This window comes from Anolis carolinensis, chromosome 1 (assembly GCF_035594765.1).
Source record: "Anolis carolinensis isolate JA03-04 chromosome 1, rAnoCar3.1.pri, whole genome shotgun sequence".
Taxonomy (NCBI): domain Eukaryota; kingdom Metazoa; phylum Chordata; class Lepidosauria; order Squamata; family Dactyloidae; genus Anolis; species Anolis carolinensis.
In genome coordinates, this window is record NC_085841.1 from 264,847,802 (window position 1) to 264,861,454 (window position 13,653).

Sequence of the window (13,653 nt, forward strand, 5' to 3'; positions counted from 1 at the left end):
TCCTTACCTTTTGGTGACTAATTGAAGCCAAAATTCAGTAGGTTGTACTATTGTTAGAAAAGGTGTGGTGTCTTGCTTTTGAGACCTGCCTCTGAGGTTATTTGGTGTGCTGATTCAGAAAATTGCATTGGATAGATCACATTGGTTCTAACTTTTAAGATATATTATTTCTATAAATATGCAATTGACTGATATATGGCATATGTTCTAGATTTCAGAATTAGAGCTGACAGGAGAAACCTGGTGTCATTTTTGGAATGAGCAGGTCAGATTCACCCAGAAACATTTGAGGGGCCAAAATGTGTGTTGGCCAGTGTTCTTATTCTTTTTTAGTTCTGCTTTGGTACTTGCTTCCTTCATCTTTTAATTTTTAATTTTGTTTCTTGATGTATATTGACAATATATTATTTTGTTCTTTAACAAAACCACATCTTTCTGGGCAATAGGTTGCTACCCACGATGTCCTCCAGAGAGCCCATTCTATGACACAGGGACCAACACATGTGTTGCAGAAGATCAGTGTTCCTGCTACTATGATGGCGTGTACTATCTAAGAGACCAAATTATACCGAACTACCAACCCAAGGAGCTGTGTCAAGACTGGTATGTTGAGGATTCAGAGAAGATGGATTCTAAAGTGTTAGGAAAGCATTTGTGCAGACAGGGCTATTTACATCGCTGACTTTTGGGCCTGAAACCATTCATTTTTATGAAGAAACCTCCTCTTCTGAACTGTAAAATATTTGTAGGGTGATTGCGACACATTCACCTGGACATGTTGCATGCTGGATGTTGTAGATCTCTCCTTTATGAAATAGATGTATCTATCTGGCATTTTCCAGGTCATTGTCAGTGAAGTAGCCCCATAACACAATTTGTGATTGATTTCCTTGCCAGAGGAATTCAATCCCATAGGAATTTGGCATTTTTCTTCTTTATCATGGTCATGGTCATCATGAAACTGGGGCTGCAGTTTAGATGTTTACAGAAGTGAGGTTTTGTTGTTGTCATCTTTGCTTATTTCTGAAGCCTTTGTGGCTTAATAGTAAGCTAAACCTATTTGCGAATTGTAACTTCCTTAACCAGCGATTTCAGTTGCAAGGTGAGCACATGTCATAAGGTTAAAATCTGTGTTGCTGGGGTCTCATTGCAGTAAAGTATTGGTTATATCATGCATAAGCTCAAATGGCCTGTCCAAAAGCACTTAAAGAAGTATGTGTGTGTGTGTGTGTGTGTGTGTGTGTGTGTGTATACACACACACACACACACACACCCACACACTTTTTGTGTCTTTAGATTCGCAGAATAAACCATGTTTAACAATTGTGTGAATGAGGGGATCTTAGACCTCTCACATATCTGCAAAATATACCCTATCTTGAAATTGCCTTCCCAGGCAAATACTCCTGATTAATTCCATTTATAAGCCTCCAGAACCTAGCAAAAATGAGAATATACGATTTTCTGAATTTGAGATGTGCCCTTCTCAGCTTCCAAGGCCTGACAGAATTAGAGGCTTAACTTTGTCCCTAGTTACGTTATGTTGCCTATTATTTGCTTTTAACTATTTTAAATTACTGCATGATTCTCAGTGTTGTCAGTCACTGTAGGAATAATTGAGAAATGAGAATATAAAATAAGATTTCAAATATTTTATTTATAAAATAATCTTTTTCACATTTCAGTTTTTGCATCACAGGATTCAATGTGCAATGCAAGACAAGAGGTGGTATGTTTCATTTTATTCTTTTTCATAATATGAATGGATGCCATATACTTTCACATATCCTTATCAGACAGTTGAACATTAATTTAAAATAAGCCCTCCATTACTTCTCTTTGCATAGCCTTTCTCCATTTTTATGTCGCTCCCTAACAAAGGATTTCACTGAAGAAAAGTTGGTTCAGTTAACAACCAAACTTTTAAAAACTTCTCATATTGGGTTGCTGGAAGTTTTTTGGACTGTATGTCCATGTTCCAGCAGCATTCTCTCTGACGTTTCACCTGCATCTGTGGCGGGCATCTTCTGAAGATGCAGGCGAAATATCAGGAAAGAATTCTGTTGGAACATGGCAATACAGTCCGAAAAATTCACAGCAACACAGTGATTCTGGCCATGAAAGCCTTCGGTGACACACTTCTCACATTGTTTTTATTAAATATTATTATTAAAATTCTTTTTTCAAAGTACAAACCCTATAATTTTATTCGGAAATTGTTTCCATTGAGCATAGTGGAGTTTATCATTTATTAGTCCAACACTGTTCAGAATTCTAGAGCACACTGTATCAATAAAAGATTATACATAATGCAAGTTTTAGCATTTGTGATTAGTCAGACTATTGGCTTATATATACTTTAGATCCTGACTAAGGCATAACAGTCCCTGAAAGATTTTAGTGACTTCCTGTCATTCTGATGTACCTCCAAAGGTTATCGGGAAGTAGTGGTTTGAACATGGGACTATGGGCTCTTCCAGACAGCGTCAAAATGCGGGTTTTAAAAGTGAGGCAAAAAAATTCCAGGACCTGATAGCAAGTTCATACACAGACCTGTCAGTCCTGGAAAATGCTCCCACACCATCCTCACACCTTCCTTTGAAGCAGATTTTACAAGTTCGCAGGATAGAGGAGGGGATGGGAAAAATCTGGAAGAACTAATCTTGCCAAGAAAACCCTATGATAGTTGTGCCGTAAGTCAGGGATGACTTGAGCACACACACACATAAAATGCAAAGGAGGAGAGATGTGTGTTTCCTTGACTTAATTGGAAGGAAATTGGGATACAATTTTATTTACCAATTTGGAAAGTTAACTTGTTTTACGTATTTTTTGCCCACCATTGGTCTATTATTGAAACAAAACTGATATTCAGAACTTACATGGGGATGGAACCATTACTATATGTTCTGCCTGCCTGGGAATGGGAGTGACTGCAAGGGAAATTTTTGAGATAAATAGCCATTGTAATTCCTGTTTACAGAGGTTTACTACAGAGGTGGTCTTGTCATGGAAACCCTGCTACTGCTAACTCCATTATATAGGGCTTGGGGTTTATTCACTTCATAGATTATTTAGACATTACAACACACTTACTAGGAAGTAAGTCACATATATTTCTCTGGAGCCTACTTCCAAGCAATGTGTTTATGGTCAAAACATCAGCAAGTTAAATAAAAAGTATTTATCATATTTACATTATAATAGAAGAAGAAGGAGAAGACACTGTTTATGGAATTTGTTTCCAAAATGTACCAAATCTCCCACCCTCCAAAAAAGAAAAGAAAATGAATTGTAGTTGGCAGAATGTTGTTGGCGAAGAGTAGATTATTATGTACTGATCAAAACTATCAAACTGTTATCAAATCTCTTCAGTACAGGACTTAGAAAAATTGCATTTTATAGGAAAAGAGTGCATATCCTCAGCACATTTTTTTATTCCTGTAAAATTTGTTTAGATGGATTTGGTACTTTTTGGAAACAAGGCCCACATTTGAATTCTGGATTGTTGTATTTTGATGTCATGTTTTTGACTATACATTGAATAGAAGCATTTAACACGCTGTTTTTGCCCTTCCTTTTATACAGGCTGCTGTATTTTTGATGGGAAAGAGTACCATGAGGGAGAAAGTGTTTTGGAGAAAAATGGATCAATGTGCTTCAACTGGACATGCTTGTCAGATGGCAACATGCCTCCTCACATTTGGATTTGTGAAACAACAGCAGCTCCTCCTACAACAACTCTCTCAACTACTACTTCTACTACTATCACAACAACATCAAGTAAGCTTGCAATGTTGACAATATACATTTCCTGCTTTTAGTTTTTTGAAAGGAAAACAGTATAAAATTGTTTAAATAAAATATGGAAAAATAAAAACTCACCAGGTTTCCTCCCTTCCATTTCAGCCTTGACGACAACAACCACATCGGCAACAAGTAAGTGTTGAAATAGTATTTTGGGTACAGTAAATGTTTGGCATATATTAAGCTCTCGGGTGCAGTCCTTGGATCTTGTTAAAAGAGACAGCAAATGATAACACTGTGGTAAATCTGCGTAAAACACTGTGAGTTTCAATCTAGAGATAAGTGGGGTGATGTTGATGTTGATGATGATGATGATAATATTAATAATTTTTGAAGTCTAATGAGTCCTGGGATACCAGTGTCTGCCTTTCTAGTTCTCATCCTTAAGGAATTCTTCATTCTGATTTTTGACTGGTGAACATGGAAGGATGTGATGGTACAAAACTGTTCTCATTTTATGATAGAAATATTGTTCATATGAATTCACTAAATTAAACTCAGGAGAATGACTTTTATATTTGTCTTACAGCTCCATGTGTCTGCCATTGGACTCAATGGTATGATGTCAGTTATCCCAGAGATGAGCCAGGAGGTGGTGACTATGAGACATATGAAGCTATAAGAAATAAAGAAAAAACTTCAATATGCTCAGCCCCATTAGCTATAGAAGACATACGGTGCAGGGCTAAAGATGCACCTGATGAAAGTTTGGAAGCCTTGGGCCAGAAGGTGGAGTGCAATGTTACCAATGGACTTATTTGCAGAAATCAAGATCAAGATCAGACAGTGTGGAACCTCTGTTATAATTATGAGATCAGTGTATACTGTTGTTCACCTTCATGTGAACCAGCTACCACTACACCCACTACAACTACATCAACCACTTCTCCTACAACAACCACCACAACTACTACCTCGCCTACTACTACTCCCACAACAACCACTACCTCTCCTACCACTACTCCCACAACAACCACTACCACTCCTACCACTACTCCTACAACAACCCCTACAACAACCTCTACCACAACAACTACCACCACCACCACAACAACAACAGTTCCAACTACAACTACAGGTAATAAATTATTGATTTATGATACTGCTTTGCATGCAAGCATTTTATATCATTGTTGTTTTAGCTCTCATCATCTTTGTTTATATCCAAAAATTGCAATTCAAGATGCTTTAAAATTGTTACAATTTAATTTAAAATGTGAAAAAGGTTGAGACTAAAATAGAATTAACCTGTTAACTATACTAAAATTGTGAACCTGCATCTTTAGGGGAAGTGTAATCCCATCTAGCACAATTGATATCCCTGTTCCCTGATCTTTCTTTTGACTGATCAGGAGTTCTTCCATTTTGTCTGAACTGAGCTTCAATTTGCTTGATTTCATCCGGTCCATTATTGATGCCAGACAATGATTTTAAACTGAAATATCTTCCCTGTAGTTAAGTGGAAAGGAGAAATAGATTGGCTGTCATCATCAGCACATTGGTGTCACTGAACCATAACCCTCTGGACAACCTCTCCTGGTGGTATCATGTACATGTTGAATAACATGGGCGACAAAATGGAGCCCTGGGGTTTCCCACAGATCAATGGCCAAAGAATCTATCAGGAATCTCCAGCACCACTTTCTGGGATCACTCTTCCAAAAGGGAGAAAATCCATTCTAGACAAGTGCTTTCAAGTCCCATCCCAGTAGAGTGAGGCAGAGGTATACCATGGTCAACTTATCAAAGTGTAAAATACACTGACTGCTAATCATATATATCTAAACACACACACACACACACACAGAAAGAGATGGGCTTATTTATGCTGACTTCTAGGGTTTGATTTCAGGTATAACAAACATTTACTTAGGATATAGGTTCAACCTGCAATTTAACCTACAATCATTTGTTTAATTTACAAATTGCTGAAGGATTCTATTAATTTTTTTTCTTTCTTCTTTACTTTTCTTCCATGAACACGATTGCTGATGAAACAGGCTATACAAGTAAGTACAAAAGAAAAATACACATTAGAGTTCAAACCAGCCTCTAAGATATGACTTGAAAAATATTATAGTTCTGGAGCAAAGAGGAGGCAAGAAGTATTAAATGAAACATTCTCTCTAGGAACCTTTAGGTTCTATAGTCTGACTTTACAGAGTCACATTAGATGGCCTAGAAATTCCTAGAGAGAACATTTTATTCACATTAGGGAATGATCAAACCTGTAAAAATTACACCTCCAAATGTAGAGGCCTGACTGTAATGTTAAGAGCTGTGGTTTGGTATGTGGATGGCTACATGATCCCTAAAATTGTTTCACGATGTAAATCATCCCATGTATGCTTCCTATTTATGTACAGTTGTTTAGCAACTTTTTAGCTTATTCATGCATTTCATGATGTAACCAATTCCCTAGCTCATCCCATCAAAAGCTGGAATGGTTCCATGTAATATTATTTTTGATATCCCAAATTTTCGTTTTGGGGGAGATTATGGGGGAAATTAGTTTCTTTAATTGCCCTTCTTTCATGGTCTCATCTACACAGCCATATAATGCAGTTTCAGAATGCAGCTTAACAGCATTGAATTGCTTATATGGCAGTGCAGACTCATATATTCCTATTCAGTGCAGTTATTCTGAAAGTATAGATGGGGCCCATGTGGACAAAGCATGAACTATTTCATGCCATTAGAGTGTCATAGCAATGATGAAACCTCTGTTTGTAGAATGGCAATTTTGCTATCATGGCACCTGCTTTGGAGTCATTGGAGGAATGGCTTAGAACTGGGGTCCCCAAACCAAGGCCCGTGGGCCGAATGTGGCCCTCCAAGGTCATTTACCTGGCCCCTGTCCTAAACTTTAGACTCGGGGTTGACCTAAGTCTGAAACGACTTGAAGCTACACAACAACAACAATCCTAATTTTGGACTATTCCATCATAGTCCAGCCTCCCAACAGTTGGAGGGACCGTGAACTGGCCCTCCGCTTAAAACGTTTGAGGACCCCTGGCTTAGAGGCATCAATAAATAAAGAAGAGCATGAATAACAGAAACCATGGAAGAGAAGATCAACTGAGAAAAAATAGAGGATAGGGAGAAGGTGCAGTGGAAGTGGAAGGAAAAGGCAAAACAAAGCAGGACAGACCAGTGGATGGTGATGAAGTGGAGGAAAGAAGGCCATAAGGAGGACTTTCAGGTCAAATTACACTGTTTCCAAACACGCTGGAGGACCAAAGCAAGAAATCATGTTTATCAATCCCTTATATCTATGCAGAAAACAATTTCCCAGGACAATAAATTTCTGTCTTAATTTCTGACTTTTGGTAGAAAACAAAACTTAAGGTTTGATGAAGTCAATGATATTCTTGAACAAGCATTTCCACAAGCACAAAGATAGCACTATGTAACAAGATTTTTGGTCCTGGGAGATAAATATAATTTCCTAGTTTGTTCTATCATAAAAACATGAGGAAAGTTTGGTTTTACGGGACATCTTGCAGCACATTTTGCTATAGTTTTTCAATGAATATCTCATAGAGTCTAAACCAATTTGACATAGTTTGTGGCACAACAAAAATGAAGTTTCTGGAGTATAATAACTACTTTCAAAGTACCACACAATTAAACGGGAAACAACACTTTCAAACCAGGAACAGATTTTTTTTTTAAAAAAAATTATGTAGTGTAATTAATGCTCCAGTAGTGATAAAAATGGATTTTATATTCATATATATTCAATGGTTGCTTAATATATTCATATCAGTGCTATTCACATAACTTTTGTGATGTTTCCATCTGTCATTGCAGCAACTTGTGTGCCTTCTGAAAAGTGTGAATGGTCCCAGTGGATTGATGTGGGTTTTCCCCTTCCTGGCTTAAATAATGGTGACAATGAAACCTATGTCAACATCAGAGCCCACAACATCAATATCTGCGAGAGGCCAGAAAACATATCATGCCGTGCTGTGAAATTTCCAGATTTCTCCATCAAGGATTTGGGGCAAATAGTGGAATGTGATGTTACAACTGGGCTGATTTGCCATAATAAGGATCAGCCTATTGGGGTTCTCCCTCAGCCTCAGTGTTTGAACTATGAAATCAGTGTCTACTGCTGCATAACTATTATATGTGACACTACTCCAGCTACAACTCCTTCCACAACTACTCCAACTACCACTTCACCAACGACTACTTTCACCACAACCTCCACAACGTCTACCACTACATCAACCTCCACTCCTACTACCACTCCAACCACCACTCCAACGACCACTCCTACCACTACCTCCACATCCCCTACTACCACACCAACTACTACTGTCACCACCACTCCTTCTACCACTCCAACCACCACTCCAACTACCACTCCTACCACTACCTCCACATCACCTACTACCACACCAACTACTGTCACCACCACTCCTACTACCACTCCAACCACCACTCCAACGACCACTCCTACCACTACCTCCACATCCCCTACTACCACGCCAACTACTACTGTCACCACCACTCCTTCTACCACTCCAACCACCACTCCAACTACCACTCCTACCACTACCTCCACATCACCTACTACCACACCAACTACTACTGTCACCACCACTCCTACTACCACTCCAACCTCCACTCCAACCACCACTCCAACTACCACTCCTACCACTACCTCCACATCCCCTACTACCACACCAAGTACTACTGTCACCACCACTCCTACTACCACTCCAACCACCACTCCAACCACCACTCCTACCACTACCTCCACATCCCCTACTACCACACCAACAACTACCACCACCACCACTCCTACTACCACACCAACAAACACTCCAACCACTACCTCCACATCACCTACTACCACATCAACTACCACCACCACCACTCCTACTACTACGCCAACTTCCACTCCTACTACTACGCCAACTACTACTTCTACTACTACCACTTCAACTACAACTACAAGTAAGTAAGGTGTAATTAATTTATTATAATGTGTATCATGAATGAATTAGTCCAAGAAACCTGAAAGATACTAATGCTAACTGTGTACAATATCCTCACAAAAATAAATTGATGCAATCAAATTTAGTACAGGAATTCAATGTTCAATGTCTCATGACATAAATTAAGATGTTTCTTACAGCATAGAATCTAGGGTATGAGACTGCAATATGTAATCTCTCTCTCTCTCTCTCTCTCTCTCTCTCTCTCTCTCTCTCTCTGCCTGACTGCCTGCCTGCCTGCCTGCCTGCCTGCCTGCCTGCCTGCCTGCACCATTTCCAATGGCAACAGGCCCAACAAGTAAGTACAAAAGCAGCATATGTCTTATAATTTTAAAATACTATGTCCTCCAACCCCACCCTTGATTATATGTATGCTAAAATATTTTACATTTAGAAAGGGAACTGTATATGAAAAAACACTGACAGACAGAACTGGAGTGAAGTAATATTTTGCTATGTCTTTCTTGTTTCTGTTCAGGAATTTTTAAAGAAAAAGTATACAGTACGTTTACTAGGCTGAAATGATATTTACTCTGCGTAGTAACACTGTACTTCCCTCTTTAGTTAGATTAGCTCAATATATATTTTCTGCTTACATGTGCAGACCTATGTTAGTTTTATTCTCTTACATTTCAAGACATAGCACATTGGCTATGGAAACTCAAGTGATAAGCAAGGTGTTTTCAGCAAGGTGTTTTCACACTCCTACTGCTAGTAATTCCTGAACATACTGCTTTTAAGAAGCAAAGAATTAAAGAGCATTTATTATGAGACTAAATTAGCTTCTTTAATTGTAAATATTTTGTATAAGCAAAGCTCGACACAAAAAGTATCTCTCTAATAAATCCAGCTAAGCCAGGCATGGGCAAACTTTAGCCCTCCAGGTGTTTTGAACTGCAACTCCCACAATTCCTAACAGCCTTAGGCCTCTTCCTTAGTGGCTGAGGGAGAAAGGGAAGGGGCCGGAGGCTGCTAGGAATTGTGGGAGTTGCAATCCAAAACACCTAGGGGGCCAAAGTTTGCTCATGCCTGAGCTAAGCCATTTCTCTAGAACTGCCCAGATGTAATGTTGATAGTTATGCTTTTGATAATTTATTTCTGTAAATTATGGTATAGAACAAAAGGAAAATAGGGTTGTTGAAGGAAAATATTCTTCAAAATAATGCACAGAAGAAATGTGTAGGATTAAAAATGTTATTTTAATATAAGATTAATCTTCTAACTCCAGAGAACCCAGTAATCCAGTTTGGATGCAGCTAGCCAATTCACACACAAAAGCATAAATAAAAAAATGTCATGACATAGGAATGAACACAATTGTCACAGCACCCTAAGCTGTGTAAAGCTTGCCCGACCTACAGCCACCAAGGAATAGCTAATGGGTAATTTTTTTGATTCGGAGTTATATGAAGCAGGTTCCAAAATCATGCTATGATCTTACTTTTGCCCATTAGGAAACATGTAACTTTGGTTTACTCTGGGTACATCCACACTGTAGTTTGAAGGCAATGTTTTGGAATCATGGGAGTTGTAGTTTGAGGAAGCACCAGAATTTTGGCAGAGAAAGCTATAGATTCTGCAAAACTACAAATTCCATGATTCTATAAATATTGCAGTTAAAGTGGTGTCAAACTGTATTAATTCTTTAGTGTAGATTCACCCCCGTCATCAATTCTGTAGATAGCTATTTAATAACAAAAATGACACTTCAAATTGAAGTATAGATGGTGGTACAATTGGTAGTACAATTCAAAAACGGGATTTCATTCACCCTAAATAGTTTTGTACTTTGTTGCTACTTTAAGTGCCAGAACTCCATTCTTCACATTCCAGAGAGCTATAGTGCTCCATTAAACTAGAGATCTAAGGATTCCGTACAAAAAACTCATGCCATTTGAAGTATTATCAATCTGATATGAGCTCCATCTACATTGACCATTTCATGCAATTCAAAGCTAGCTTCGAACTTTGGCAACTGGCAACCAAGCAAGAAACTACCACAAAAGCACACATAAGAGGGTACTTAATATGCGTCTCTGCTCTATGGTTTGTATAATTCCCATTTAACCCTCAGACAGTCAAAGGATTTCCTATGTAAATGTCTGTACAGTGAAACCCCTTTCTTCAAAACTTCTTTGATACAGCATTAAATGATCAGGGTAGATGAGACCAACATTGTTTAGGGTAAGAAAGATCTTAGTAAAGACAACTGTATTCCTGATCAAGCATTTCTCTTAACTGTAGTGCATTTTATGATTGGCTAATACATTTATTTCAGAACCTCACACTTAACCCCTCCGTTATTTCCATCTGTCATTGCAGCAACTTGTGTGCCTTCTGAAGAGTGTGAATGGTCCCAGTGGATTGATGTGGGTTTTCCCCTTCCTGGCTTAAATAATGGTGACAACGAAACCTATGTCAACATCAGAGCCCACAACATCGATATCTGCAAGAGGCCAGAAAACATATCATGCCGTGCTGTGAAATTTCCAGATTTCTCCATCAAGGATTTGGGGCAAATAGTGGAATGTGATGTTACGACTGGGCTGATTTGCCATAATAAGGATCAGCCTATTGGGGTTCTCCCTCAGCCTCAGTGTTTGAACTATGAAATCAGTGTCTACTGCTGCAATATTGTTTGTGGAACTACTCCAGCTACAACTCCTTCCACAACTACTCCAACTACCACTTCACAAACTACTACTTTCACCACAACCTCCACAACATCTACCACTACATCAACCACCACTCCTACTACCACTCCAACAACCACTCCAACTACCACTCCTACCACTACCTCCACATCGCCTACTACCACATCAACAACTACCACCACCACCACCACCACCACTCCTACTACCACTCCAACAACCACTCCTACCACCACCTCCACATCACCTACTACCACACCAACTACTACTGTCACCACCACTCCTACTACCACACCAACTACCACTCCTACTACCACACCAACTACCACTCCTACTACTACACCAACAACCACTTCTACTACTACCACTTCAACTACAACTACAAGTAAGTAATGTGTTATTAATTTATTATAATGTGTATCATGAATGAATTAGTCCAAGAAACCTGAAAGATACTAATGATAACTCTGTACAATATCCCCACAAAAAGAAATTGATGCAATTAAATTTAGTACAGAAATTCAATGTTCAATGTCTCATGACATAAATAAGGATGTTTCTTACAGCATAGGATCTTGGCTATGAGACTGCAATATGTAATCTTTCTTTCTTTCTTTCTTTCTTTCTTTCTTTCTTTCTTTCTTTCTTCAAACACCATCTCCAATGGCAACAGGCCCAACAAGTAATTACAAAAGCACCATATGTCTTATAATTTTTAGAACTCTATGTCCTCCAGCCCCACCCCTGGTTATATGTATGCTAAAATATATTACATTTAGAAAGGGAATGTATGTGAAGAAACACTGACAGACAGAACTGGAGTGAAGTAATATTTTGCTATGTCTTTCTTGTTTCTGTTCAGGAATTTTTAAAGAAAAAGTAAAAAGTATGTTTGCTAGGCTGAAATGATATTTACTCTGTGCAGTAACACTGCACTTCCCTCTTTAGTTAGATTAGCTCAATATATATTTTCTGTTTACATGTGCAGACCTATGTTAGTTTTATTCTCTTACATTTCAAGACATAGCGCGTTGGCTATGAAAACTCAAGTGATAAGCAAGGTGTTTTCATAATGTTTGTACAGTCCTACTGCTAGTAATTCCTGAACATATTGCTTTCAAGAAGTAAGGAATTAAAGAGCATTTATTATGAGACTAAATTAGCTTCTTTAATTGTAAATATTTTGTATAAGCAAAGCTCGACACAAAAAGTGTCTCTCTAATAAATCCAGCTAAGCCAGGCATGGGCAAACTTTAGCCCTCCAGGTGTTTTAGACTGCAACTCCCACAATTCCTAACAGCCTCAGAGAATTCAGTAATCCAGTCTGGATGCAGCTAGCCAATTCAGACACAAAGGCATAAATAAAAAAATGTCATGACATAGGAATGAACACATGGACTAGCTGAAGTATCTGAACATTCTTCAAGAGCAGCCCTATACAGACTGCATTTCAATAATGTTAGCCATTTACTCAAAAACAATTTATGTTTTCCTTTAAAACTTTCATACAGCACTTGAAGTGAGAAATGTTGTCCTAAGGAGAGAATATTCAAAATATTTCAAATGATCAGACGGCTGAGATACTGTGACTTGTAACAATTTTGCATTTCAGAACTTTTCCTGCACAAAATTTGTATGTGATCATTTTGTACTGAAACCAGCATTTTCTGTGCAGGAAACTGCTTTTTTGAATGGGAAATAATATTTTAACACAGAAATATTAATTCTTTCACATCAGCAACATGTGGATCTTATGCAGAATAAATTCCAAATTACAAAATTTTCTGTGTAGGAAAGAGGATTATCTGCACAGGAATACATATTTCTTGCAGAAAAATATGCTTCTCTAAAAGAAACAAAAATGAAATAAAATGCTTACCGTATATACTCGAGTATAAGCCGACCCGAATATAAGCCGAGGCACCTAATTTTACCACAAAAACTGGGAAAACTTATTGACTCGAGTATAAGCCGAGGGTAGGAAATGCAGCAGCTACTGGTAAATTTCAAAATAAAAATAGATACCAATAAAATTACATTAACTGAGGCATAAGTGGGGTAAATTTTTTTGAATATTTACCGTATTTCAAAGAAAAACAGTAAACTAACTCTGTAAGTGCATAAGAAGGGTCAACAAAAACAATATGGTATCAACAATAACTTTATAATAATCATCATCATTATC

General features: G+C 38.1%; 1 protein-coding gene across 1 annotated transcript in view; it reads left to right on the top strand.

The window, feature by feature from the left end:
• muc2 (mucin 2, oligomeric mucus/gel-forming) overlaps nucleotides 1-13,653 on the top strand; it is a gene marked incomplete at its 5' end in the record, with an annotated part of 73,598 nt that overhangs the window by 28,993 nt on the left and 30,952 nt on the right. The window contains 7 exons of the mRNA XM_062966145.1: nucleotides 396-603; nucleotides 1,687-1,730; nucleotides 3,590-3,784; nucleotides 3,911-3,940; nucleotides 4,338-5,004; nucleotides 7,578-8,781; nucleotides 11,088-11,853. Coding sequence (XP_062822215.1) covers nucleotides 396-603; nucleotides 1,687-1,730; nucleotides 3,590-3,784; nucleotides 3,911-3,940; nucleotides 4,338-5,004; nucleotides 7,578-8,781; nucleotides 11,088-11,853 — 3,114 coding nt within the window. The remainder of the gene's footprint in view (nucleotides 1-395; nucleotides 604-1,686; nucleotides 1,731-3,589; nucleotides 3,785-3,910; nucleotides 3,941-4,337; nucleotides 5,005-7,577; nucleotides 8,782-11,087; nucleotides 11,854-13,653) is intronic.